Source organism: Thalassophryne amazonica, chromosome 13 (genome assembly GCF_902500255.1).
Source record: "Thalassophryne amazonica chromosome 13, fThaAma1.1, whole genome shotgun sequence".
NCBI lineage: Eukaryota > Metazoa > Chordata > Actinopteri > Batrachoidiformes > Batrachoididae > Thalassophryne > Thalassophryne amazonica.
The window spans coordinates 37,277,892-37,305,840 of record NC_047115.1 but is presented as its reverse complement, the minus strand read 5'-3'; the positions used below and the strand labels follow the sequence as shown (position 1 = coordinate 37,305,840).

The 27,949-nt window shown below is 44.8% G+C and overlaps 1 protein-coding gene across 2 annotated transcripts in view; it reads right to left on the bottom strand.

Moving 5' to 3' along the window:
• The window catches only part of LOC117522791 (semaphorin-4G-like), a 75,974-nt gene that overhangs the window by 9,727 nt on the left and 38,298 nt on the right, over positions 1-27,949 (bottom strand). For both annotated transcript variants that reach the window (XM_034184181.1, XM_034184182.1), the window contains exons 3-14: positions 26,675-26,826; positions 25,095-25,157; positions 24,873-24,971; positions 24,620-24,713; positions 23,115-23,228; positions 18,950-19,104; positions 18,106-18,281; positions 16,196-16,340; positions 13,849-14,071; positions 9,009-9,124; positions 8,761-8,915; positions 776-834 (exon numbers count right to left, since the gene is read on the bottom strand). In XM_034184181.1, the coding sequence (XP_034040072.1) occupies positions 776-834; positions 8,761-8,915; positions 9,009-9,124; positions 13,849-14,071; positions 16,196-16,340; positions 18,106-18,281; positions 18,950-19,104; positions 23,115-23,228; positions 24,620-24,713; positions 24,873-24,971; positions 25,095-25,157; positions 26,675-26,826 (1,551 nt within the window). The remainder of the gene's footprint in view (positions 1-775; positions 835-8,760; positions 8,916-9,008; positions 9,125-13,848; positions 14,072-16,195; positions 16,341-18,105; positions 18,282-18,949; positions 19,105-23,114; positions 23,229-24,619; positions 24,714-24,872; positions 24,972-25,094; positions 25,158-26,674; positions 26,827-27,949) is intronic.

Sequence of the window (27,949 nt, the reverse complement as noted above, 5' to 3'; positions counted from 1 at the left end):
TTTAATGACAGATGGAGCATTTGTGGTTGCCAACATGTGTCCATTGGGAGATTAACATGTTATCTTAACTTTATTGAAACTACACTGCCAGCGTCCATCAAATGCAGCATGAACTTTGAACCTTGCGTGCACTTCCTCCTTCATGTTGTCTGAAAAATCTCAGCTTGAACTCATATTTGACACAGAAACCCTTCAAAAATAAATAGCAGCCAAAAAATTTGCTGTAATTGTTTTATATACCACAGAAATAAAAGTACTGCATAATAACTAGATTTAAACGCTAAGTAAATTTTTGTGTAAAATGTATTACACCTTAAAGTATAGAGTAAAACTCACGATGTGGTCTCTAACTCAATCTGAATGTTAACTGTACAAAATGTAGAAATTAATCAAAGCCCGTCAAAAACTATTGATGCGTAATAACCAATTAAATTTCTTCTAATTCCAGCAATCATCAGTTTGTAAGGAAAAGCATTGGAGGCAGAAGAACCTACATTATCTCCATCTGAAACCACAAAGCTGCCCTGAATATCAAACAGATTCCTCTCCAGAGGAAACAAAAATGTGATTAAAGAAGAGAGCAAATGATTTTTCCAATCCAGTTTGCATAATCAACTTTCAAAGACACCTTCATGTCATCTGATGACATCTACATATCTTTATCGTGCTTGTTAGCATCATCTATTTTTAATCTGCCTTTCATTACTCACTGTGTTAAAGGCAACATTGTTTCTGTTAATATCTTCACCGACCAGTGAATGACTTTTCTACATACCATCTTGTGTGTTTTCACATCCCCTGCTGCCGTGCTGAATGTCCTGGATTAAAGACGACCTGTCGAGGGGGGGCACATAGCACCAATAAGCACATAAGCGCATAAACATGCTATTTTATTTTAGTTGATGGTACCTTTTTCATTTTAAGATAAGCCAACAGTGTGAAGTTTGGTAATAGGTAAGGTAAGGTCTAGTTGCATTGGCAGCAGATAATACTACATCCACTACACCACAAAACCACCTTGATGGTAACCACGCAGGCAGACCTGAGTGGTTTGCACAGTGTATCCGGAAAGCACTCACAATACTGCACTTTTCCCACATTTTTTATGTTAGGGCCTTATTCAAAAATGGATTAAATTAATTTTTTTTTCCTCAAAGTTTTACACACAATACCCCATAATGACAATGTGAAAAAAGTTATTTTGAGATTTTTGCATATTTATTAAAGAAATTGCATGTACATCAGTAATTCACAGCCTTTGCCATGAAACTCAAAATTGAGCTCAGGTGCATCCAGTTTCCACTGATCATCCTTGAGATGTTTCTACAGCTTAATTGGAGTTCACCTGGGTTAAATTCAGTTGATTGCATATGATTTGGAAAGGCATACACCTGTCTGCATATAAGGTCCCACAGTTGACAGTGTATGTCAGAGCACAAACCAAGCATGAATGTTGTGAAAGTGTAGGAACACGGACCCACAACAGGGGGCGCAAATGAACGGACAATGGAGGAGTCGAATAACACTGCTTTTACTGCTGTGAAACAGGCACAACAAATACAACCGATTACAATATTGAAATGGAGTCCAATTACAACGGTGTCGTGTGGGCAGGCTCGACGATAGGAGACGTCTGTCCAAGTCGAACCGGAACCAACCCGATTTCCTCTGCCACCGAACCCCGGGAATACTGGAGCCGCCAAGTCCCGAATTCCCAGGTGGCCACTGCCTCCGCTCGTCGGATCCGGTACTGCTGGCAAGAAACAGAAACAGTCAGGTGTGGATGCGGCTGCACCCAGCAACACGGAGGGTGGAGAGTCCACCTCCACCTCTCGTCAACAACAATGTAGGAAGGTGAGTACTTATCCGAATGTTGTCTAGTAGTCAGCTGTCCTACAGATAATCAAACGAGAATACAATTAAAGTTACACGTGTGTGCAGGCTGAGATGGTTACCTCTTTGGTAAGGCGATATCTCGGCAAATGAGGTGGAGATGCCGTCCTGTTGATATACCTCCTTGTTAATTGGGATCAGCTGTCTCCAGTGATGGGTGGCAGCTGTCATCCTGGCTGCTCCTGTAAGGCGGCAGCGCCCTCCGGTGCCTGGAGCCCGCACTCCAGGCAGGGCGCCCTCTAGTGGCGGTGGGCCAGCAGTACCTCCTCTTCAGCGGCCCACACAACAGGACCCCCCCATCAACGGGCGCCTCCTGGCGCACGACCGGGCTTGTCAGGGTGGCGACGGTAGAAGTCGGCCAGGAGGGCCGGGTCCAGGATGAAGCCCTTCTTCACCCAGGAGCGTTCTTCGGGGCCGTACCCCTCCCAGTCCACCAGATACTGAAAACCCCGGCCCATCCGTCGGACGTCGAGGAGCCGGCGCACGGTCCAAGCCGGCTCTCCGTCGATGATCCGGGCAGGAGGTGGCGCCGGACCCGGAGTGCAGAGGGGTGAGGTGTGATGAGGCTTAATCCTAGAGACATGGAACACTGGGTGAATCCGCAGTGAGGCCGGAAGCTGGAGCCTCACTGCGGCGGGATTGAGGCAACTGTTTGTTGTGATTTGGCGCTATATAAGAAAAAAAGTTGGTTGAGTTGAGTTAAGTATCTTATACGGACCGATGTATCGTTCTTGCAGTTTTGGGGAGTCCACTTGTAGGGGAATGTCCTTGGTGGACAACCACACTTCCTGCCCGGGACGATACGTGGGGGCCGGGGCCCGCCGCCGGTCTGCATGGTTCTTCGCCCTCGTCCGGGCCCTTAACAAAGCAGAACGGGCGGCACGCCACACCCGACGGCACTTCCGTAGGTGGGCCTGGACCGAGGGCACACCGACCTCCCCCTCAACCACCGGAAACAACGGGGGTTGATACCCCAAGCACACCTCGAAAGGGGAGAGGCCGGTGGCTGACGACACTTGACTGTTGTGGGCGTACTCGATCCAGGCCAGGTGGGTACTCCAGGCCGTCGGGTGCGCGGCTGTCACGCAGCGTAGGGTCTGCTCCATCTCCTGGTTGGCCCGTTCTGCTTGTCCGTTGGTCTGGGGGTGATACCCGGACGAGAGACTGACCGTGGCCCCCAGTTCCCGGCAAAAGCTCCTCCAAACATGCGAGGAGAACTGGGGACCGCGATCGGAGACGATGTCTGATGGTATCCCATGCAGACGGACGACGTGGTGGACTAGGAGGTCCGCTGTCTCCTGGGCCGTTGGTAGCTTCGGGAGGGCCACGAAGTGGGCCGCCTTGGAGAATCGGTCCACTATCGTGAGGATTACGGTGTTTCCCTGGGACGGCGGGAGGCCCATGACAAAATCCAGGCCGATGTGAGACCAGGGGCGATGAGGCACGGGCAGCAGCTGTAGCAAACCCGATGTCTTGCGGTGGTCGGCCTTGCCCCTGGCGCAGGTGGTACAGGCCTGGATGTAACCCCGGACGTCGGCCTCCAGGGACGCCCACCAGAAGCACTGCCGGACGACTGCCACGGTTCTTCGCACCCCAGGATGACAGGAGAGCTTAGAACCGTGACAGAAGTCCAGGACCGCAGCCCTAGCCTCTGGTGGGACGTAGAGTCTGTTCTTCGGTCCGGTTCCGGGGTCCGGGTCTCGTGTCAGGGCCTCCCGGACGGTCTTCTCCACGTCCCAGGTAAGGGCGGCCACGATAGCGGACTCCGGGATGATGGGATCCGGGGGATCCGACGACTCCTTTTTGACCTCATCTTCATGTACCCGGGACAAGGCATCCGATCTTTGATTTTTGGTCCCGGGACGGTAGGTGATCCGGAAGTCAAAACGGCCGAAGAACAGTGACCAGCGGGCTTGCCTGGGATTCAGCCGCTTGGCGGTCCTGATATACTCCAGGTTCCGGTGGTCAGTGAAAACCGTGAACGGCACTGACGTTCCCTCCAACAGATGTCTCCACTCCTCAAGAGCCTCTTTCACCGCAAGGAGCTCTCGATTGCCGACGTCATAGTTCCGTTCGGCTGGGGTCAACCTGTGGGAAAAATAGGCACACGGGTGAAGGACCTTATCGGTCTTTCCGCTCTGGGATAGCACGGCTCCTATCCCTGAGTCCGAGGCATCCACTTCAACCACTAACTGGCGACTAGGATCGGGCTGCACCAGAACAGGTGCAGACGAGAAGCGCCGTTTCAACTCCTTGAACGCGGCATCGCAACGATCCGACCAGGTGAAGGGGACTTTTGGAGAGGTCAGGGCTGTCAGGGGGCTAACTACCTGACTGTAGCCCTTAATGAACCTCCTGTAGAAATTGGCAAAGCCTAGGAACTGTTGCAACTTCCTACGGCTTGTGGGTTGGGGCCAGTCTCTCACCGCCGCGACCTTGGCCGGATCAGGAGCGACGGAGTTGGAGGAGATAATGAACCCCAAGAAGGACAAAGAGGTGCGGTGGAACTCACACTTCTCGCCCTTCACAAACAGCCGGTTCTCCAACAACCGCTGCAGGACCTGACGTACATGCAGGACATGGGTCTCAGGATCCGGAGAAAAGATGAGAATATCGTCCAGATATACGAAGACGAACCGGTGCAGGAAATCCCGCAAGACATCGTTAACCAACGCTTGGAAAGTCGCGGGAGCGTTTGTGAGACCGAACGGCATGACCAGGTACTCAAAGTGCCCCAAGGGGGTGTTAAATGCCGTCTTCCACTCGTCTCCCTTCCGGATCCGAACCAGGTGATACTCATTTCTAAGATCGAGCTTAGTGAATATTTGGGCTCCATGCAGGGGCGTGAACACTGAATCCAACAGGGGCAACGGGTATCGATTGCGAACCGTGATCTCGTTCAGCCCCCTATAATCAATGCATGGACGAAGACCGCCGTCTTTTTTACCCACAAAAAAGAAACCTGCACCCATCGGGGAGGTGGAATTCCGGATCAACCCGGCAGCTAACGAGTCCCGGATGTAGGTCTCCATTGATTCGCGCTCAGGCCGTGAGAGGTTGTACAGCCTGCTGGACGGGAACTCACTGCCCGGAACCAAATCAATGGCACAATCATAAGGACGGTGGGGAGGAAGAGTGAGCGCCAGATCCTTGCTGAATACGTCGACAAGGTCATGGTACTCCACCGGCACCGCCCCCAGATTGGGCGGGACTCTGACCTCCTCCTTAGCTCGGGAGCCGGGAGGAACCGAGGAACCTAGACACACCCGATGGCAGGTCTCGCTCCACTGAACCACTACCCCGGACTACTTCCGGGGATTGTGCTTCAACATCCAGGGAAATCCTAAAACCACACGGAAGGTGGCCTGAGTCACAAAAAACTCGATCACCTCCCGGTGATTCCCTGACACCACCAGAGTTACAGGTGGTGTCTTATGCATGATCGGAGGGAGAAGGGAGCCATCTAGTGCCCGAACCTGTACAGGCGAGGTAAGCGCCACCAGAGGGAGCCCTATCTCCCTAGCCCATCTGCTATCCAACAGATTCCCCTCAGAGCCCGTGTCCACCAGTGCTGGGGCCTTCAGGGTTGAGTCCTCATACAGGATCGTGACTGGGAGTCGTGTAGCAATGTGGGTGTGTCCCACGTGAATGTCTCGACCCACCCCTAGCCCAGTCTCTAGGAGCGGGCATTTGGAGTTTGACCGCTCGGGGCAGTCTCTTACGTGGTGCTCTGTCGAGCCACAAACAAAACAAGCTCCGTGGGCCTGCCTCCTCTGTGCATCTGGTGCCCTAAATGTTGCCCTACTCGTGTCTTTAGCTTCGTCAGCAGGGGGAGCCGTGGCCCCACGGAGCGCAGGGGCCGTGGAGCGTGGGGAAGGCGGAGCGCGGTCGGATCCGGAAGGGAGAGGGACGGCGCGTGCCCGGCCACGCCCTTCGTCTCGTTCCTGCCGACGTTCTTCTAACCGGTTGTCCAACCGTATGACAAGATCGATGAGCCCGTCTAAATCCCGCGGTTCGTCCTTAGCCACCAGGTGCTCCTTGAGAACCAACGACAGTCCGTTTACAAAGGCGGCGCGGAGGGCAGTGCTATTCCAGCCGGACCTCGCAGCCGCGATGCGGAAGTTGACTGCATAGGCAGCTGCGCGCCGACGCCCCTGTCTCATCGACAGTAGCACGGTTGAAGCGGTTTCTCCTCTATTGGGGTGATCGAACACGGTTCTGAACTCCCTCACAAACCCATCTGTCTGAAGGAGCCGTGACTTTTGCTCCCAGAGCGCTGTAGCCCAAGCGCGTGCCTCGCCGCGAAGCAGGTTTATTACATAAGCTACCTTGCTAGCATCGGTCGCGTACATGACTGGACGCTGTGCGAAGACGAGCGAACACTGCATAAGAAAATCCGCGCACGTCTCCACACAGCCTCCGTACGGCTCTGGGGGGCTTATGTATGCTTCTGGGGAAGGTGGGAGGGGTCGTTGAACGACCAGTGGAACGTCAATGTTACGCACAGGGTCTACGGGAGGGAGAGCCGCAGCGGCGCCCGGAGGGCGCGCTTCCACCTGCGCGGCGAGAGCCTCCACCCTGCGGTTCAGGAGGACGTTCTGCTCGGTCATCAAATCTAACCGAGTCGTGAAAGCGGAGAGGATCCGCTGCAACTCACCGATTACCCCTCCTGCGGACGCCTGCGCGTCCTGTTCTTCCATTGGCCGTTCAACAGCCGGTTAACGCCCCTCGGGATCCATGACGCTGGCCGAGATATCCTGTTGTGAAAGTGTAGGAACACGGACCCACAACAGGGGGCGCAAATGAACGGACAATGGAGGAGTCGAATAACACTGCTTTTACTGCTGTGAAACAGGCACAACAAATACAACCGATTACAATATTGAAATGGAGTCCAATTACAACGGTGTCGTGTGGGCAGGCTCGACGATAGGAGACGTCTGTCCAAGTCGAACCGGAACCAACCCGATTTCCTCTGCCACCGAACCCCGGGAATACTGGAGCCGCCAAGTCCCGAATTCCCAGGTGGCCACTGCCTCCGCTCGTCGGATCCGGTACTGCTGGCAAGAAACAGAAACAGTCAGGTGTGGATGCGGCTGCACCCAGCAACACGGAGGGTGGAGAGTCCACCTCCACCTCTCGTCAACAACAACATTTCTGCTGCTTTGAAGATCCCAATGAGCACAGCGGCCTCCATCATCTGTAAATGGAAGATGTTTGGATCTACAAGGACTCTTCCTAGAGCTGACTGCCCGTCTAAACTGAGTGATCGGGGTAGAGGGGTCTTAGTCAAGGAGGTGACCAAGAACCCGATGGTCACTCTGTCAGAGCTCCAGCATTCCTTTGTGGATAGAGAAGAACCTTCCAGAAGGACAACCATCTTTGCAACAATCCACCAATCAGGACTGTATAGTAGAGTGGCCAGACAGAAGCCAATCCTTAGTAAAATGCACATGGCAGCCCGCCTGGAGTTTGCCAAAACGTATCTGAAGAACTCTCAAACCTAGAGAAACAAAATTCTCTGGTCTGATGAGACAAAGATTGAACTCTGTAGTGTGAATGCCAGGCATCATGTTTGGAGGAAACCAGGCATGGTGGTGGCAGCATCATGCTGTGGGGATGTTTTTCAGCAGCAGGAACTGGGAAACTAGTCAGGATTGAGAGAAAGATGAACATCCTGGATGAAAACCTGCTGCAGAGGGCTCTTGACCTCAGACTGGGGCGAAGGTTCATCTTTTAGCAGGACAATGACCCTAAGAACACAGCCAAGATCTCAAAGCTGTGGCTTCAGGACAACTCTGTGAATGTCCTTGAGTGGTCCAGCCAGAGCCCAGACCTGAATCCCTGAATTGAACATCTCTGGAGAGATCTGAAAATGGCTGTGCACCGACGCTCCCCATCCAACCTGATGGAGCTTGAGATGTGCTGCAAAGAGGAATGGGCCAAAACTGCCCAAAGACAGGTGCACCAAGTCTGTGGCATCATATTCAAGAAGACTTGAGGCTGTAATTGCTTTCAAAGGTACATCAACAAAGTACTGAGCAAATGGTGTGAATACTTAGGTACGCATGATTTCTTAGTTTTTTATTCTTAATAAATTTGCAAAAATTTCAAGAAAAATCTTTTTTCATGTTGTCATTATGGGGTGTTGTGAGTAGAATTTTGAGGGAAAAAATGAATTTCATCCATTTTGAAATAAGGCTGTAACATAACAAAATGTAGAAAAAGTGAAGCGCTGTGAATACTTTCCAGGTACGCAATAGATGATGCAGCCAAGTGAAATGTGGGCATCCCCTTGGCCTTCGATGGCCGCTGGAGTCCTCAACACTGAGGCACAGGTGTACTGGATCATGGCCAAAGAAATGCACGACATCTACAAAATGCCATAGCTGAAGCTCCCTCAGAATGTAAGTGATACTCCTAATCCGGGCCTCCTTACATAATGGCTCATTTGACACAAAGACATTTCAACGGTACCCAAGGACACGCTGAAGAGACCTAGTACCATCCAGTTGTGTGTGTGTGTGTGTGTGTGTGTGTGTGTGTTGCAGATGATTGGTTGTGTAATTTACTGTATGCAATTGTACATTTGTTACAGTTTCCAAAATTATGTCCTTACAAATATTTTGTATGGAATTCTCTTCCAGTCTGCTCCATTTATACCTCTCATAATGTTTACTGCCTCCACCACAGTATTCTACTCAGTAAGCGTATCCACTAAGATTTATCAGTACGCTAAAGTACACAGCTGTGTTCTATGTTTACTATCACAGTCACCATCAACTTTCTGCTAGTAATGTGATTATGCAACAGGTTTGTGGGCTGACAGACAGAACATGGAGATATACAAGGATTTAAAAAGCATACCGGTTGATGTGCGCTGTTATTTCCACGCAGTCGGTGCCATTCCAGCCGCAATACGGATCCCTGGCAAAGATGCAGTCGTAGCAGGATGTGTATCTGTGGCAGCTGGAGAGGGGAAGCTGAACCAGCCCTGATGAAGATCCTGCATATACGCTCATCTAGGAGGGAGAGAGGAGATCTAAGAGCTGTGCCAGAAAAGATTAGCTGTGTGCATGTGTGCTTGTGTGCTGTGAGGTGGTCCGGAGCACTACCTGTTTGTCAGAAATCAGGAGGCTGTTAACAGGTTGTGGCTTCTCAAACAATTCCAGCTCCTCAATAATGTGGAGCTGACCGTCGACTTCCACAGCTTTGTGTAACCATCCGTCATCTGATTTAACAAAACAAAAACTTTTATTTTTAATATTTTGCAATTGGTATTGCAATGTTTAAGCTTGATTCCCACCATTCAAGGCATCTTAAGTCATTTGTTTAAAACTGCAGGCACTTAAAACTGTCTTCCTGCTACATGCACATGATGATGGAAGAAAAACCAACACAAGTCTGTATAGCAGAATCGCTGTGATCTGAATAACTGCAAATTTTTCAGTGTAAATTCAACAGGGAATAATTTACTGAATTCAAAGAGACAACAGTGTTTTAGCATTTTGCACAATGTTAGATTAAAAGGTGAAGTCTTCCTTCCTTCCTGTTTATCTAATACAAGCAACAGTGACCTTAATTCTCATTTTTGCACCACCTAGTTATGAAAATCTACAAGTGCGTTTCAAATTGTGTAACTGCCACTGAGCACATACTTCCAAACAAGTGTATGTTGGCATGGATGTTAACCAATGCATCCACTAAAGCACACTGCACAGAATCAAAAGCTTCTGAGAACATTAACCATGAGGATGTAATACAATGCAGCTTTTGCAAAAGAGGTGTAGACAAATGTTGTCTCAGATGCTGTTAAATAGTTTACATCAAGTGGACAGAGAATTCTTTTCATGAAATGTCTTTGTTATGTCCTTTTTCTTAGGGTCATGTGTCACTTCAACTATTGGATACACTGACTGCTCCATTTCTGTATCCATAAGCCTTCAGAAAATGTGCACATATAATGAGGAAATGAATGCAGAGTGTGAAAAGAAAAATCCATCCGTACCAGTATTTAATGTTCACAAAAACTGAGGCCGTAGTGGCCACCGGGACAGTGCGATTAGAAAAAGACATGCGAACAAACGGTCTACTTCACACTTCGACTGCAATATGCCATCCCTACAGGACCAGTACACCTCCAGGGCCCTGAAGTGAGCAAGGAAGATAGTGGCCGATCCTTCTCACCCAGGACACAAACTTTTTGTCATCCTCCCCTCTGGCACACAGCTGAGGTTCATCAGGACTTAAGCCTCAAGACACAAAAACAACTTCATTCCGTCCGCAGCTAGGCTTATAAATAATGCCAGACCTCCCCACTTACCCTGCCCCCCATCTACACAAATTACAGACTGAAAGGTAATATACATCTGCATACCTGCACAGCTCCATTCCACCATATTTATTTGACAGTAAACATAGTTTTGCCCATTTGTCTATTTGACTCCTTTACCTCTTAAGCCCCTTTCACACCGTGGCCAAAGTAGAATTGCGTATTGTGGCATACCTTCTACGCTGAGTTAAGCAGCTCTGCGCCCAGTTTAAGCAGCTCTACACTGAGTTTTTGCTCCCTACGCAGCAGTATGCTGAGGTCTACATGAGGAGGACTCAAAAAATTAAACCTGTTTAATTTTCTCTGCGTAGAGCGCTGGAAGCAGAAAGCACACAGTTTTTAAGCAGGTCTGCGCAATACGGCGCTACTGAATGCAAGTCTGTGCAACACGGTGCTACTGTACACATCCAAGAGTGAATCAGCTGGAGAACAGGTGCAGTGCACATGTATGGCTGCATGATCACACAGCCCGCAGCACTTCTGTGTGCTCAGAACAGGTGATCGAACTGGTGAACATGTGTGTGCTCAGAACCTCAACTCATAAATCCAGAAACAGCAGGTTTTGGGGAAAAAAAAAGAGAGGAGACACAGCGCTCGCTTGCTCGCTCTCTCTGTTTCTGTCTCTCTGTCTCTGTCTCTCTCTCTCTGTTTCTGTCTCTGTGTCTCTCTCACTCTCTTGAATGCTGACAAGAAACGGGATGTTTAAATATGCTTGTGAGTTTAAATCGCAATATTTTCTACTTTTTTGGTGGGGGGGACAAAACGGACTCTGAACTTTGCAATCTGTTTCATTCACACATGGAGTAAATATTACCTGTTCGCTTCAGTCCAATCCATCATCACAGTTTGAGGGACACATATCCACATGATACTCCTGATTTTGGAAAACGACGTCTGAAAATACTTTTAATTCCTGTCATGGGTGGAAACATAGCATTTTAAAAGAAGTCCTTCTGTGTTTTTTCTGCTCCAGGTGCGTTTCCTCAGAGGATGCCGGTGTCATGCTCTGATCACATCTGGTCAGACAGAAGCACTGTGACGATTTAAACTTTTAAAGCTCCAGCTGACTGCGATCAGGCCTGATCAAATCTGAATAAGCGCTGTCGCTGTCGGTGCGATCATCAAATGACCTGATCAATCAGGTCTTGAAACGCTGTGATGACTTTTAAAGCGCCGTTGCTGTCGGTGTGATCAGGTCTGATCACACCTGGTTGGGGTCGAGTGGCGCTTAAAAAGTTTAAATCGTCACAGCGCTTCAATATTCAGGTCATCACAGATCAGCGGATCTGATCAGGAAGCAACCAATGCTTTAAAAGTTTAAAGAGTCGCAGCACTTCACTCACATCAGTGTTTACCACAGCCAGACTCATCAGCATTCTGATACAATGAAAATGATCCACCAAGACAAAAAATAAAAATAGAATAATGTTAAGTTACTCTGTTTTTGACCCGCACCACGCCATGCAGTACTGACCCAAACCATTCGGTAGAAACGGAGCTGTCGGCATACGCTGGTCGTCAAGGTGTGACAGCTGCATTAATTTATGTTAGCGTTTTTAATAAATGGATTGACAGAGCAAGCATACGCTACTATAAGCAAGTCTAGGAACGCAACCACGCGCTATCACACACCAGCCTGCACAGGGACTACACCAAACATGCACAATTTTCCAGCGCACTCCATATGCATTTTAGCGCAACTATATGCAAGCCCAGTGTGAAAGGGGCTTTACAGAAGTATTTTTTCCTTTCTTTTGTTGTTGTTTATGCACCAATTACTTTTTACAGAAGTATTTTTTGTTTGTTTGTTTTTTCCTTTTCCTTTTCTTTTATTGTTGATCATGCACCAATGACACCAGATCAAATTCCTTTTATGTGAGAACTTACTTGGCAATAAATCTGATTCTGATTCTAATTCTGATGTGTTTTCCTGAGCAAGTTCAGAGCCAAGTCACATCATGGAAAATCCACTGGTGCTGCCACACCACGGAACCGCCTTGGGTCCTTGGTGTTCTCCAACAGGTGAGATCCTCAACAGCGAGGCACCTACAGTTTGTGCTGGATCATGCATAGTGAAATGCACCACATGACCAAAATGTCACAGTTAAAGCTCCCTCACAATGTAAGTGATACTCCTCATCTGAATCTCCTAAAGTAACCACTCATTTCATACAATGTCATTCCAGCGGTACACAAGGATCCTACAAAGAGACCTAGTACCAAATACATTCAGTCATTGCCTTAAGTCACTGGTTAGTGTATAAGTGTCACAACCATACAGTAAGACAAGTAGCACAAGGACCTTAAAGACTTTGACCTTTGTTCTGCTGCAACAATATCAGCATCGCTAAGCACCTCTGTCCAGCATCTTTAAGACTCTGTAAGCTCTTTCTAGTCACCTCTTGATCTCAAAGGCTGAGGACCCAGAGACCTGAACATTACTGTCAAGATTGGTTATGTCTCTAGCAATTCCATACTTCCACTACACATGTGCACTTCTGAGGACTGAGTCCAGGAAGTCGTTATAAGACTGGATCTTAGTATTATGTATTTATTGGTCTTTATGTATTTTCTTCTATGTTGCAGTGTATTTTAAATATTTTATGTGCATGCGCCCTTGGCATGGAATTTTCTGTATTCGCGGCCTGTAATGGAAGGTGGTCCTCCAACCCAAAGGTAATCCTTTTTGGGGGTTGGTAGAGGGATTAGCACTCCAGCCTCCATAAACACATCTTGCAAAGGCAGATGGTGAAGAAGTCAAATTCTTGTGTCTGTTCTCTGTGGGAGGAATTCTGTTCTGCAGCTGCCTTTTCATCCATGCTAATCACAGGGAACACATCCAGGTATGCACTAACAGAATTATTCTCCCACTATCCATCTTTCACTATCATTGAAAGTAAATCAACATTAGGTTTAGATGACACATAGCCAGTGTATGAGCATCAATTTCACAGTCAGCAGTGGTGGAATTTTGTGCCATCTTCTCATTGTAGTGCAGGTGGCTCAGTGAATAAGGAGCTGGCCTCCCAATAAAATGCTACCTGTGTCCTTGAACAATACACTTAATCTGAATTGTCTCAGTCCACCCAGCTGTAAATGGGTACTGGCCATGGTTGGGAAACTAACCTGTGTCAGACTGGTGTTCCATCCATAAAGAGTCATGGACTGTCATTCATTTCATGCGACAGAATCCAGAGATAAGCAACGGGCCTCAGGGCTTATATAAGACTTACTTCTTATTCTCATTAAAAGCAACTGAACACCCTGTTTGCCATCTGTTTCAGTCCACCAATATGTGAATGCACTGTGTTAAGTCACTGCAACATCATATTTTCAAATAACTGCAAATACAGTCATGGTGGGGTCAACTTTATGACAAAATAGCATTTAATGTAACAGTTTTCAGCAACCGGCTGTAATATCTCTGAAGGTGGAGCATTCTCAAAACCATTTCATGAAAAAATAATGAACCTGTGATGAAAACAATGAAAGTGAAATCGATTCATCAAAGTGAAATCAATTCTAACCATTAGCTGCCTGGAAGAGAAGAGACCAATCTAAAAAAAAAAGTAATTGCAATTTCAGGACAGGATGTTTTGCTCCACACACAAATTTCTACACACCTGTTGCCATGTACAACACATGGTACATTTGCCCATCTAACCCTTGGGTCACGTGTGCAGCCACATGCGTGTAGTCTGTAGTCCTCCTGAACAATAGGGGGCGTCTGTCTGAAGGCTGGACTTCCCTGGACATCAGGGGATGCCTCCGTACAAAATGCAACACATCATCTGGTATCGAGGTGGAAACGTTTATACCCCTGACTCTCAGAGCGTCGGTTATACACTGTAGTCAAAAGAGAAAACAAAAGCAATGAGGACAGATGCTGCCTTCAAGACAAGGGTAAACTCTGAAAACCCAAGCTGGAAATTTCAGCATTCTGAAAAGCGCGCAGTGATTCACTGAACTTGAAAACAATATGGATGCTCCCAGTAACATATTCAATCTTTGTTCTCGTTTTTATAAGGAACATCTGATAAGTTGTTATAACTGTTTGCTGTGGGCGAGGAAGACCAGAAAATATCTCAGAAGAGCGTGTTTCTATTTGTAGTCTTGACTCTGTATCAATATTTGCAGACACCTTTGCAAAAACTATGATGGTGTTAACTTCAATAATATATAATGAATGCAAACCTACACAAAAATTAATGATTTGTTGAAAGTTATTCATTGGCATTTGTAGTATTACTGTTTCAGCAGTCATAATGGAGAATGCCATTATTGTAGTTCAGTCAAAAAACTCACATTTGACCATCTTTATTGCAGTAACAGCACACAGAGTTCTGGTGGCTCTGACCTCATCAAATCATACAAATCATATCTCCCCCCCACCCAACCCGTCAGAGCCAAGAGGTGGAAATAGTCCATGAGCCAGGTGCCCAATTTTGAGATTTTGGTATCAAGCGACTGAATAAACATTGCTGTGATTCTTGGGTAGCCTAATGTCTCGAATATTCAAAAAAGCTGAGTGGACCTTTCACATCAGTAGCTTAATACCCCTACGGTAGCCATGTTTAAAGATGGCGCCCGTATTTTTTGAAATCCATATAAGCTAGTTTAGAGTACAATAAGTCAACTTTGGGTTAAGGTAGACAGACTCGTGAGGGTTCATTTTGTTTGTTAGAACCTGGTGAATCTTATGATATGTGGATTGTTTAGTTTTCTGCGTTTCTGAGCTCGGCACTGAATTTTGTATTTGAAAATTGTGACATTGTGACCTATAGTTCAGTTGACATTCCATATTTTCAAGTCCCATTTTGAAAATTTCAAAGAGAAGACAGAGCCATACGTCATGACCAATTCTGAGGAAGACTGCAGGAAAACAAAGCGCCCAAGAGTTGAAAAAGCAGTCAGCAACATTGATGTGGCAGTGGTGGCATGCACAGGCAGAGGATAAAACTGGGAAAGCGAGTCTTCAATAGCTCTCCCAAATTGCAGGAAGAGTTTAGGTAGATTATGAGGTGAATGAGTCATGACAAGTGAATGTAAAGCAAGGCAACTCAAGTTGTCTGCCAGAACTAGCTGACAGGTTCACTCCATTTTTTTATGACAAATCAAAACACTGAATTTCTGCCTGAGCTTCCAAGCAAAACATCTAATTTGGCAACATGTTCAAATCGTTCTGTCCGAACTGAAGCTCATAATTTGTGACGCAATGACATCTCCTGAACATGGCAATGAGAAAGAAAGAAGCAGACTCAGGGAAAAAGTAAGCCATTTTTAGTGATTGTCTTGTCTTGTGTAGTTTTAATACCTGAAAATAGAGTTAATTTGACATTGAAAAATGAGACTTGGGATACAAATTGAGGACTAAGGGAAGACTGAAGGATGAAGAAGAAGATGAAAGCAAAAAGAAGTCTGTGGAAAATACAACTTTTCACTCAAGACAATCTGTGAGGTCAGCAGCCTCGTGCTGAAAAAAGGGCAACTCAGCTCACACGGAGACATGACGAAGGGGACAACTTCCATCTTTGACCTTTTTCAACAACTTTAGCTACCGTTTTTAAGAAGTTTTCATGCCCCCAAGTTAAAACCCCTTTCCCATTCAATAGACAACCACAATCCCTACAAAATGTTGAAATGACACTGCCGTGGATAATGTCGGCGATGGCAGATGAAGCCGTAGCCCTGGGTGCTACGCTATTGTCAGCAAAACTATAGCCTGGACTTAATTGCCATGGAAATGGGTTTCACTGACATAAGCTGGTTGTATTTTGAGCCTGTTCTCTGTGAAGATGTCACTTGGCCACACTATCAGGCCCTCAATCTTTCTCTCTGACTTTATGTGTCACTCTTTCCAGTTTTATCTACTCTTTGTTGAGATTTTTCTACTCAGAAACTTTTGCTGGATTCTTCATATTAGACGCTCACAGCAGGAGTGGTTTCTGTGTGTTATGTGCATATGTTTACCGTTCCAGGCCGCGGTTCAGGGACTTTTCCAGTGTATTCAGTCCATTTAGAGCCTAAGTCTTGGTTCTCCATGTAGGGACCTTGGAAGGCCTCTTGGACCTCAGACAGAGAGAAGCGACACACTGCAGACGCCTTCACGTTCTTCCTGCAAGCAGCAACACACAAATATACACATGATGTGAGAAAGGCCAGAGTGTGGGCCGCAAACAACAGCAGTAAACTCAATGTTCCCGTGGTAACTTCAGTCGAAGCGTAACATAAACGACCAACTCAAGAAGTTGAAAACATGGTTTGTGATTGGCCAGTATGGGTTTTCAATGACAGTGCGGATTTTGAGAGAACAGGGAGGATGATGGCCAATATATAATGCAGATATTTTTTTCTTCTTCCTCTGCATGTAATATAAAGGAACAATGTATTTATTTTACACTGCTACTGTCTGAACTGTCTCTTTTCAAGTCTTGGCATTTTCTTGCAGGTAACATTACATCGAGTGTTGCTATGTTTCCCACTGTTTCAAAACACCCATTCACATTGTTTTAAGGCACCCACCTTAGTGCAGCATATAGCTTAAACAATCCCTCAATTAGTGATGTAAGCACCAAATTCAGCACAAATACTCCTTGGACATTACTATTGAAAAAACTGACTGACCACTTGATTTTTCAATAGGCAGCCAGGTAGGGGTCAATTGAAGAATTAGATAGTCATAGATAGTCCAAACTATATCTTTTTGAAATCTTTGTGTTCAGACAAATAATGTGGTATAGTTTTCCATATGATTTGAGCATTCTTGCCAGTCATTTGAGCCAGTCAGGTTTTTTCAAAACAGTAATGTCTAAGAAGTATTGTGCCAGATTTGGTGCTTGTACCACCATTTGAAGGATTCCTCTGTAAATTTTCTATCTGCTGCACTATTTACATGAAAACTGACACAAGGCTCCACCTTGTGTCAGTTATAATGCAGATGGATGTCTTGCATCATCCCACAGAAGACACAGTCACAAGCCCAACTTGTCAGATGTGACTGCAGATGTTTTTAACCTGATCTCATGAGCACAGACATCGGCCAAAACCGATTATCTCAAAATGTATTTAATTGGACAGTTAATCGACCGACTGCTTATTCAGTCTACTGCTAGTTGTGGAGGTGTAGGACAAATTGGACAAACAAGGCAAGGCAGGAGGCACTAAAGAGGAGAAAGTAACATTGTAAGGGAAGACAAGAAATGACAAAGAGCCATTGTTACCCTACGCGTCTGTGAAGCAGCAACAGCAGGGTATTATTGTTCATGTGTGTGTGTGTGTGTGTGTGCCAAAAATGGCCAGATGGATTTACTTCAAACCTGGTGGAAATATTACTTGCATAAATATCTAGAAGTGATTAGATTTTGGAGTAGTTTGGTTAAAGATCAAGGAAAACATGATCCAAAAAAAAAACCAACCCTATTTTATAGCTCAACAAATACCATTCTAGACATATGTATATTTACTTGTACATTTATATTGTGATGTGTAGCAGGCACAGAGTATACATCAGCCCTCTGTTGTCTTTCATTTTCAGCTAAATCTCCATCTTCCTCACCATGCAACAATGTGGCGCACAACACTTATTCCTGAATTGCTGAATCTCTGACAAGCAGAAGCTCACTTCAGCAGTTTTGACCACAAGCTTTTGAATGCTTTTAAGCCCATGAAAAGTTTTCATTAATATTCTCTCCTGCCTAACTTCTTTGGGACAAGTTATCTGGGAGTTTACCTTGCTCCTCCCTTTTATCTATTCCCTCCCTGTCTCCTTAAACTCAATGTATTGATCGCTGCGTTTCATCTTCTTTTACTCATTCACATTCAAGTCTTTCAAAGCTTCCTCAGCTTGAGCTCTGACTACATAAAACCAGCTCCTAACTCACCACTCCAGGCCGAAAATGCCGTAGAAGAGTGTGTCCTGTGGCGTGTGGCCGGGCATGACGAACACACTGCGCAGGATGTTAAAGTGAAAGTCATATTCGGGCAGTGAACACATCAGCCTGGCCTTGAGGAAGGACGTCCACCGTTTCTGCAGAGTTAAACGACCCCCTCTGTCCCCCTGCGGGGTGAGAAACGGAGAAGAGAGGAGGGAAGGAGGAATGAAAAACAGGAGAGGCAGGAGGAGTGGAGGAAAGGGTATGATTAAAAGAAATACACAACAACATCGGCTCAAGGTTGCACATTAAGGGAAATGAACCTCCCCAAGAGCGCAACAGATGGCAAATGAAGGCAACATGTTCAATAACACTGTGTAGACACAGTGATCTACAAATTTGTGGACGAGTGTGCACTTATTCCACATAAAGACAGAATGCAGTCACTGTGGCGAGTGAAGTCACAATCAGAAACACATACACACATGCCTTAATGAAAGGCCCAAAATCCAGTTCTTGATCAAAAAAGCATGTTCTGGTGCGCTCACAATACAAATCCTTCAGTCCAGGCTTTGATTTGTTTAGACATACAGCGTTTAAGTCCAAATCGCTGACATCAGCTTGGTTATTAACCCAAAAGTGTGCTCAGCCAGTGGAAACTGCAAATGTCACACCACGCATCACAAGACCAGAACAAAAAAGTGCTGCCAAAAAACCAAGGACAGACGCTGCTAGGTGACGTCTTGTTGCTATGGAAGAGAACCTGTTAGCGACTTAATCATTAAATAATTTACCCGAGTCAGGAGTTGACAACCAGCCACCAACCTGACTCCTTCAGAATGTCTGCTCTCACCTTACAAACCCGTGCCACTCGTGTCACCCTGCTGTGACCATATGTCATCGTCTGCTCTTGACTCCTCTCGGTGAAGAAGAAGTAGATTTTATCATCATCGCCGGTGCTGCTGCCCCCACTCTCCCTCACGAGTGCAGATCCCACAAAGTCTGCCTCTGCATTTCAGGGGAAAAGACGCACGGGGTCATAGCATGTTGCTATTTTATTGTTCATGTATGGAGTAAGAAGGTGAGACAGTCGATATTTATGTCTTTTCATTTATGTATGAACATTGAATCTGTGCAGGATTTGCCAACAGTTAAACACGCAGACGGCTTCTTCACTACAGAAATAATGTGGGAGTTGTAGCATAGAATGACTGTGTCCTAACCAATCTGATCACACATCAAAAACGTGATGGAGTCTCGAAAAGTGATCAAATATAGTAGTTTGTGATGCCATTGCGAAATTGAGTACATGTTCGTGATGGTGTCACGAAAATATTCATAATGATATCACAAAATCTGGGGTGTGTCATCAAAAATATAACACATTGCGTGCCATTGTAAGGAAAAAAAAGTGAGACTGGGCTGGTCCTAACAGGTCAACATATAGTATGATGCATTTTGTGTGATATCATATGAAAAGTAAAGCGTGAGGTTTCATACATATTCCCATGAATTTCCACGCACATGCACAATGCATGTTTCGCAATTAATGTTCAGAAATGTGTTAGCGTTCTGTGTTTTTTATTATTATTATTTTGGACAGAAATGATGACATCTTGTTTTCTGTGACAAAAGACTGCTTTCTGGCTGATGAATATATGGAACTGTACAAACCTTCTGTGCATTAGTTTTCATATATTTTACTGCTGGAGGACCAGGGGCGGCCAAGTTCGGTCCTCGAGAGCCACCTTCCTGACACTCTTAGTTGTCTCCCTGCTCCAACACACCTGAATTCAATGAAAGACTCGTTAGCAGACTTTTAATGAGCCTTTCATTGGATTCAGGTGTGTTGGAGCAGGGAGACAACTAAGAGTGTCAGGAAGGTGGCTCTCGAGGACCGAACCTGGCCACCCCTGGGCTAGACAGTTTCAGAGTGATGGAAAATATCTACATAAAATCAGAAAAACCTTCACTCATCTATGGTGGAGAACCAAAAGTTTATTTTTAATACATATAGACATGGAGACATTGATGAGGGACACAAAGAGAGAGACAGCCGTAGTTTGCATGAGCGTGTTTTAGAAGCCAACTACTGCCAGAGTGATGCCCAGGCAGCTGTTCAGTAAAAACAATAGAACAATGAAGTCGGCATGACGATGCACCAGCAAGTTTACAGAAAAATTCTTCTTTTTAGTTTCCTGTTTTTAAGGGTTTGATGGTGAATTTATCTGAACAGTGGCAAAATATAATAAGTGAGTGGAAAAAAGTTGGAAAAGTACTGCAGGTTTTTCTTCCATTTCTGGAAACGTTACTTATTGTATCTGGAACATGACGCACGCAACCAATATTTCAGGTATTGAAGTGAATTTTTTGTACACAGATTAAAGAACATGTGAACTGTAGAATCTAGGACACACGGTCCGTCACAGAGACAGCCAAATCCATATTTGTTTTTGCTTGAGATACCAACTTTCTGCAATTCACAATGTTGCCCTTTCATCCCTTCACAGGAAGATTAAGAACATGTGACATCTGTCAAGGGGAACATCAACGACCCTCTTTAGGGAACACAGACCTTAATGACTCTCCATTAACATGAATGTCATCTCCAATTAGATTCTTCTGAGATAACCTCCGGTGGGTTCAAACTGAGATTAAAAAATAACCAACAAGTGGTGCATAGCTCGAGTCCAGTGTTGGTCTCAAAACCGGTCTCCAAGCAACCGTTTCACTGAATTGGTCTCCTCTTGGAATTGAAAGCAATTCTATTTCATCTTGACTCAGTCTCAAACAAGAACAAGTATAAACATTAATTAAAAATTATAACAAAGTTAATAAATTAATTCATATTGTGTTGACTGGAACTATAGTTTGCATGCCTCGCAGAGAAAAAAAAAACAGTGTAATTGTGCTGACTTATGCAGAAAGCAATATAATGTCACACTTTGTGAATATGAAATCCTAGCACATTGCATATAATAGCACAGACTGATGTGAGCTGTCAAAAGAGCTGTTTGTCTGTCTGTCTGTCATTCTCAACATGTTCAGGTTTTTGTTTTTGGACCTTTAGACCTCATACAATCTTTGGATTCACCCTGTCTACCTTACAGAAGTTTAACTTTTGAATATTATCAAGGGTGATGTTGAGTCCGATCAAATTCATGGTCTTGACTTGTCTTTTTTTGGTCTTGGTTTCCACTTGGTCTCTCCTCTTCCATAGTCTTGATCTTGATCACTCTAAAATCCCAAAGTCTTGGTCTTGACTCACACTTGACTCTTTAAAGTCTTGACTCGGACTCAGCATAGGTAATATTGTCCCCATCACTATCTTTAGGTTCCACTTACATCCTGCTCAATCTAACTATTACTGCTCAACTGCTGCTTCAAGTTCTGTTGTCCATCATGACACGGACAATCCAAAAAACTACGTCTGCCACGGCATTCACATGTTGCCATTTTTCAGCAGACGGTAAACTGGATGTTCCATGTTTTTTACACTAAGAAGGTGACAGAAAATTCCACCACTGATGGCACTGAGAGCAGCAGCAGCACACTGTGACGGAAAATGCTGTGGTAAGATTAAATTTCTTTAGCTTTATCCACTAGCTGCAGTGAAATGGACAAACAAGAATTTTGATTGTATCAGTAAATATTTTGATATAATCAAAATGCTATGATATACTGTGTGCCAGCTTCAAGAACATCGGGTGGCTAATACTGTTTCAGGCATTACCAAATGCAATCAGGGAGAAGCAGCTCATTGCTACAGTTAGTCATTTTAACCTCCTTCATTGCAGAAGTTGGGATCTCAGAAGAACTTAAATGCTGCAGTTGATATGAACATTTATAACAACAGATTTGACCCCAATAAAGGCATACAGACAGTCACAGCGGCACAAAGGATTCTGGAACACGTTTAATTTTGGTTCATGTGGTGAGGTTGTTAAAACTTCTTAAAAGGTTGTTAAACGTATGTCCATAAGTGAATGTGATGACAAAATGAAGAAACATGCAGCACCATAAGTGAATGGTCATTACGAATTGTTGAGTTCAACACTTACTTGCAAGCTCACTATTGCCACCTAGTGTTGTTACTTGCAGCTGGTGTATTTCAACATCCCACAACACACAAGCGCCTCCATTACTGTTTCAGAATTTTATTAATTGTTTCTTGATATTCCTATGGTTGCTATGATAAGTACACGTTTCAGGCTTCATGTGTAAACTTGAATATTCATGAGGTGTTTTGCATTGACTATTTGTGCTTGAATGTGGATTCAAAATATTGTGATTTAGAGAGAAATTTGCTTGTATTTTTGTTCATATGCCACCCCTATCCAACAATTTCATGACTCCAATAGTTCTTCTCAGTGGTATTTCAATCTCAGAAGCAAATAACCGAGAGACAAATATCTGATTGAGACCTTGATCATATTGAAAACCAGCCACAGTTAAACCATGACCACAGCACAATGACAGAATATCCAAGTACAACCTCCCAGAACCTCTAACGTTTACTAAGATAATCACGAGGTTTCAAGCCTTGAGCTTCTGGAATGAATATCAATGAAAGTGAGGTGGGTGCATCAGCATCAATCTGTTTTTAATTATCTTTTTCAACAGTTTTTTAATAAAAGGTTGTACTTATCCATTTTTACATATCAATGCAAGTATTTTGATACCTTTCTATATCATTCAGCATCAACCCACATAAAACTAAATAGTTTTGCCAGTATTATAATGGCCTGATGCCCTAGTGGCAAAATTAGGTACTACAAGAGTTCATGCATTGTACATTACATAATTAAATGCAGATTTTTGAATAATTGAGGAAATATGAGCGAATGACAGTCCTTTTTGTTTATCTAGTAGTTTTTTCAATAAGTACTTAAAACACCAAGTGTACACATGTGAAGTAGATGACGAACGGACAAACAGCGTCTTTCCGAGTCCAGCTGAATTTACTGACAACAGAGGCAACCTTTCCATTCAAGCATACTAATGGACTTTCTGCTCACCATTCAACCAGCGTGTGGGAGCGTCCTCTGTCTTCAGCGTGGGAGACGGAGCGTTACGGCGGATATCTGGAAAGCACCTAAACTCGTACTGAGATGCTGTGTACATCTGCTGGTCTGAAGGAGAAAAAGTACGAGGGCTGTCCATAAAGTATAGGTCCTTTTTATTTTTTTCAAAAACTATATGGATTTCATTCATATGTTTTTACGTCAGTCATGCTTGAACCCTCGTGCGCATGCGTGAGTTTTTCCACGCCTGTCGGTGACGTCATTCGCCTGTGAGCACTCCTTGTGGGAGGAGTTGTCCAGCCCCTCGTCGGAATTCCTTTGTCTGAGAAGTTGCTGAGAGACTGGCGCTTTGTTTGATCAAATTTTTTTCTAAACCTGTGAGACACATCGAAGTGGACATGGTTCGAAAAATTAAGCTGGTTTTCAGTGAAACTTTTAACGGCTGATGAGGGATTTTGAGGTGATACTGTCGCTTTAAGGACTTCCCACGGTGCGAGACGTCGCTCAGCGCTCTCAGGCGCTGTCATCAGCCTGTTTCAAGCTGAAAACCTCCACATTTCAGGCTCTATTGATCCAGGACGTCGTGAGAGAACAGAGAAGTTTCAGAAGAAGTCGGTTTCAGCATTTTATCCAGATATTCCACTGTTAAAGGAGATTTTTTTAATGAAAGACGTGCGGACGGGTCCACGCATCGGGACGGCGGCACAGGAAAAACACCTCCGTGTTGATAACCATTTGTAAAATCCAGGCGGCTTTTGATGGCTTTCAGTGGAGTGAGTATATGAGAAATTGTTTAACAGCTGGACATGTTCCAACTTGTCCTTAAGGCTTCCAACAGAGGTGTTTTTCCTGTGGCGGAGCGTCGCGGACGCGAGGACCCGTCCGCACGTCTTTCATTAAAAAAATCTCCTTTAACAGTGGAATATCCAGATAAAATGCTGAAACCGACTTCTTCTGAAACTTCTCTGTTCTCCCACGACGTCCTGGATCAATAGAGCCTGAAATGTGGAGGTTTTCAGCTTGAAACAGGCTGATGACGCCGCCTGAGAGCGCTGAGCGACGTCTCGCACCGTGGGAAGTCCTTAAAGCGACAGTATCACCTCAAAATCTCTCATCAGCCGTTAAAATTTTCACTGAAAACCAGCTTAATTTTTCGAACCATGTCCACTTCGATGTGTCTCACAGGTTTAGAAAAAATTTTGATCAAACAAAGCGCCAGTCTCTCAGCAACTTCTTAGACAAAGGAATTCCGACGAGGGGCTGGACGACTCCTCCCACAAGGAGTGCTCAAAGGCGAATGACGTCACCGACAGGCGTGGAAAAACTCACGCATGCGCACGAGGGTTCAAGCATGTCTGACGTAAAAACATATGAATGAAATCCATATAGTTTTTGAAAAAAATAAAAAGGACCTATACTTTATGGACAGACCTCGTACATTTCAGTAACGGGGGTTTCAGTAATTTAGGGAATCTGTGAAAGTAAAAGCAAACTCTTACCAACAAAGAGTCCAGTGTAGCCCGTTGTTGGACCATAGGGACATTTGTCTCGACCCTCTTCAGGCTCAGATGACAGAGCAAATTTCTCTTTGTTCTATATGGAAGGTAAAAACTGGTAAAGAAGGAGACTATAACACCAAATAGAAATTTATGGAATAATAGCTTTTCTTTTTCCACAGGACTGATCAGATGTGAATCAAAGATGTCCAAGAAACACGGTGCAAAGACTGGACAAGGTGTGTTTGTGACTTACAATGTAAGCACAAAGGGGCCTGAAAGCATTCGTCCCACACGTGTACAGATGAGTTGAGTTGAACCGCTGCAGGAAGCGGATGTGATTAAAACACTCCGTCTTTGAGGACAAAGAGAAAGTCGGAAATATTATGACAGTGAGGGAATAGGTAATGATGCATAAGACGAAACCAAACATAATAGATGAAAAAAAATACTGGGGGGGAAGCTATTAATTACCTACCTTATTGTCTTTTCCTTTGGCCAGACACTGCTGTTTTTGTTCGGAAGAGGCCTCCCACTCAATCTAACACATCCACAAAGCATACAATTACAATAAAGACTTGAAGGATTAGCATTATCACCTTGCACCATCGTTAAGCAAAATATTATGGGCTGCAATTTCTAAAATAATGCAAATTACAGTATGTTCAAATGGTTTCCCAAGTGTATCCATAATGGTAGCAAAAAACCCTCTTACATGCATTTACCTCACGTTTTCATGATATTTGCTTTGTGAAACTGTAATTACGTTTAAAAAAAATTTATATAAGATTAGTTACTGTTCATTACTGAGGTTTTAAAAGAATTGTTGTGCATATATTTAAGTAGAAACTTGTTAAATGTTTAGGAAAATATTTAGTTAAACATTAATCTAAATATTTAAATAAATATTTGGCAAACCTTACACTAAATATTTAATTACATATTTAGCTGAATATTTGGTTAAATAGTTAGGCTGACGTATCCAAATATTCCTTCATTCAATGATTCATTTTCTGAACCTGCTTATTCTTGTAAAGGGTCACTGGGGAAGTTAGTGGTGGGGGTGCAGAGTGCTGCAACCTCTCCTTGCTGTCACTGAGTGAAACGTGGGGAGCCGACATGCATACAAACTCCTTCACACTCTCACACACACCTGCGGTCACTTTCAGTGTCCAGTTCACTTAATGAATGGCGCTGGAAACCGGAGGAAATCGAAGCACATGGGGCGCTTGTTTCCTGAGTGAAAGGTTCCGAGTTCAAGGCCACCCCTGCCCATTAGTCATGGGCAGGGGTGGCCACCCTATCCCAGCAGTCATAGGGTGTGAGGTAGAGTACACCCTGGACAAGATGCCAGTCTAGTTTCATCTTAATAATGATTACGATTTTTTGACTCGAGGCAGTTTTGTGTCTTATGTTAATGAAGACAAACTCGTAATGTAGGAAACCTATTTTACACATTTGTGTTTACAGCAGGACTGAAGGAGTGGTTGTGCAGGCACACACAAAAGTACCAGAAGTCACACAACCGGAAAAACAACTACACTTTTCATATGACATACAACTGCTTAACATCAGGTTGTCACCTGAGCAGCACGTCAGGTGTCTGCAATGTTAATTAAAGGGCCACACCTTCATAACTGCACAAAAACAACAACACAATCAATGACAAATAATTTATGACTTTGAGCCCTGCAGTGTTATTTCTGTTTTGAACATGTGCTTGCAAGAAAAGAGAGGAGGTGTTTACGCTCCCTTGAAAGGAACAGCGAAATTGTTATTTCTATCTGTAACGCAGTAGTTTGAGGCTTAAACTGAATCATAGAAACACACTTTCATTTCTGAATGTCAATATGATTGTAAACCACTTCCACACCACAACTACTTTTTCAGGCAGTCTGGTACGTTTCTTGCTTTCACATCAAGGATCGCAAATCCTATTTCACTCTAGTACTATGGCACACTAGAGGTTTTTAGAAATGAATGAATTTATTTATTTTTGATGAGGCCAACTTCAGGATATGGCAGTTCAGTCACACATGCAGCCGAATAAACACTCACCGTCACAGCGGAGCTGGCTGAGATGTCAGAGGCGCTAAGAGAGAATATGGCCCCACGCGCCCCGACGTAGAGACGTTCGCTGTCAGCCTCCAGCAACATGGTGCTGTAGCTGACTGCAGAAGAGGACTGGAAACGCCTGCAGCCCTGGAGACCTGAGAGGACACACAGGAAAGGAGAGTGGGAGAAGAACAGCCGGTTAATGAAAGTGACCTTTTGTAACCCCCCCCGGACACAACCACCATAACATATGTGTCGAACAACATCACACACATTCACGCACATTATGCAGTGGCTGAATCAGCAGGACAACATGCAATAAAATTAGCACTCCGGTGGACGATCTCTAAAACTGCTTTAGTGCACACAGTAGGGGCACAAATGATGATGACAACCTTTTATTTTTATGTTAAACACTCTCAGAAAGCAGCAGCAGGCCTCATTGCGACAACTGATCACTTTTAAGCCACGGTCCCACCGAATAATGAAGGATGAAGAAGGAGCCACGCACCCTATTTTTTGTTTCGTGAGCTATCGTGGCATTATAGTGGCTCAGAGTGGCTCTTAGAGGCATTATCTTCAGTTAACAAGGCTCCTCTCTGAGCGTGGCGCTAATTTCAAGATGTTCAAAATGTGGCACAGTTTGTGTTCGAGTTACTGCGACGGCTTAGAGGCATTTGCGTGGTGCTTACGAGTCTGCAAAAAGTCCATTATCCGTGCGCCTGGACCTTCGCAGGACCTGAGAGGCTATTTTTGGAACAGCTCTCCTCTTGCGCACACAATTCCACCTCCTCTGTGCACTGGACTCTATATAAAACAATTATTTTGTAGTGGATTAATCATCTTCTGCCAAACCTTGGATGCTGAAAACACCGCTTTTTTTTCGCTCTCTTTCCTGCTCCATGTGGGATGTATTTTGAACAGCTTAAGGTAATTATTTTTAATGTTTTTTATAGCTTGATAAAACAGTTCCTAGCTGTAAAAGTATGTCTGTATGTTGATGTCCGCTGTATGTAAAAGTATGTTGATTTAATAGCTTGTTAATGGATCACATGAGCTCCGCTGTGTGTGCACAATGACGCAGTGACTCATCATCACGCTTCAAACGAGCATTTAGGCAGAACGCCAGCTCACAAAAGAGTGATATTTCAGTCACTATTGGACGAACACAAAGTTAAACTTTGGGTGACTGCGTGAAAGTGGATGTGTGTTTAAAGCCATGGAAGATAATAACTCCAGTGGAGCAGCTAAGAGCAGGAGCTGTGCGGCAACACAGGT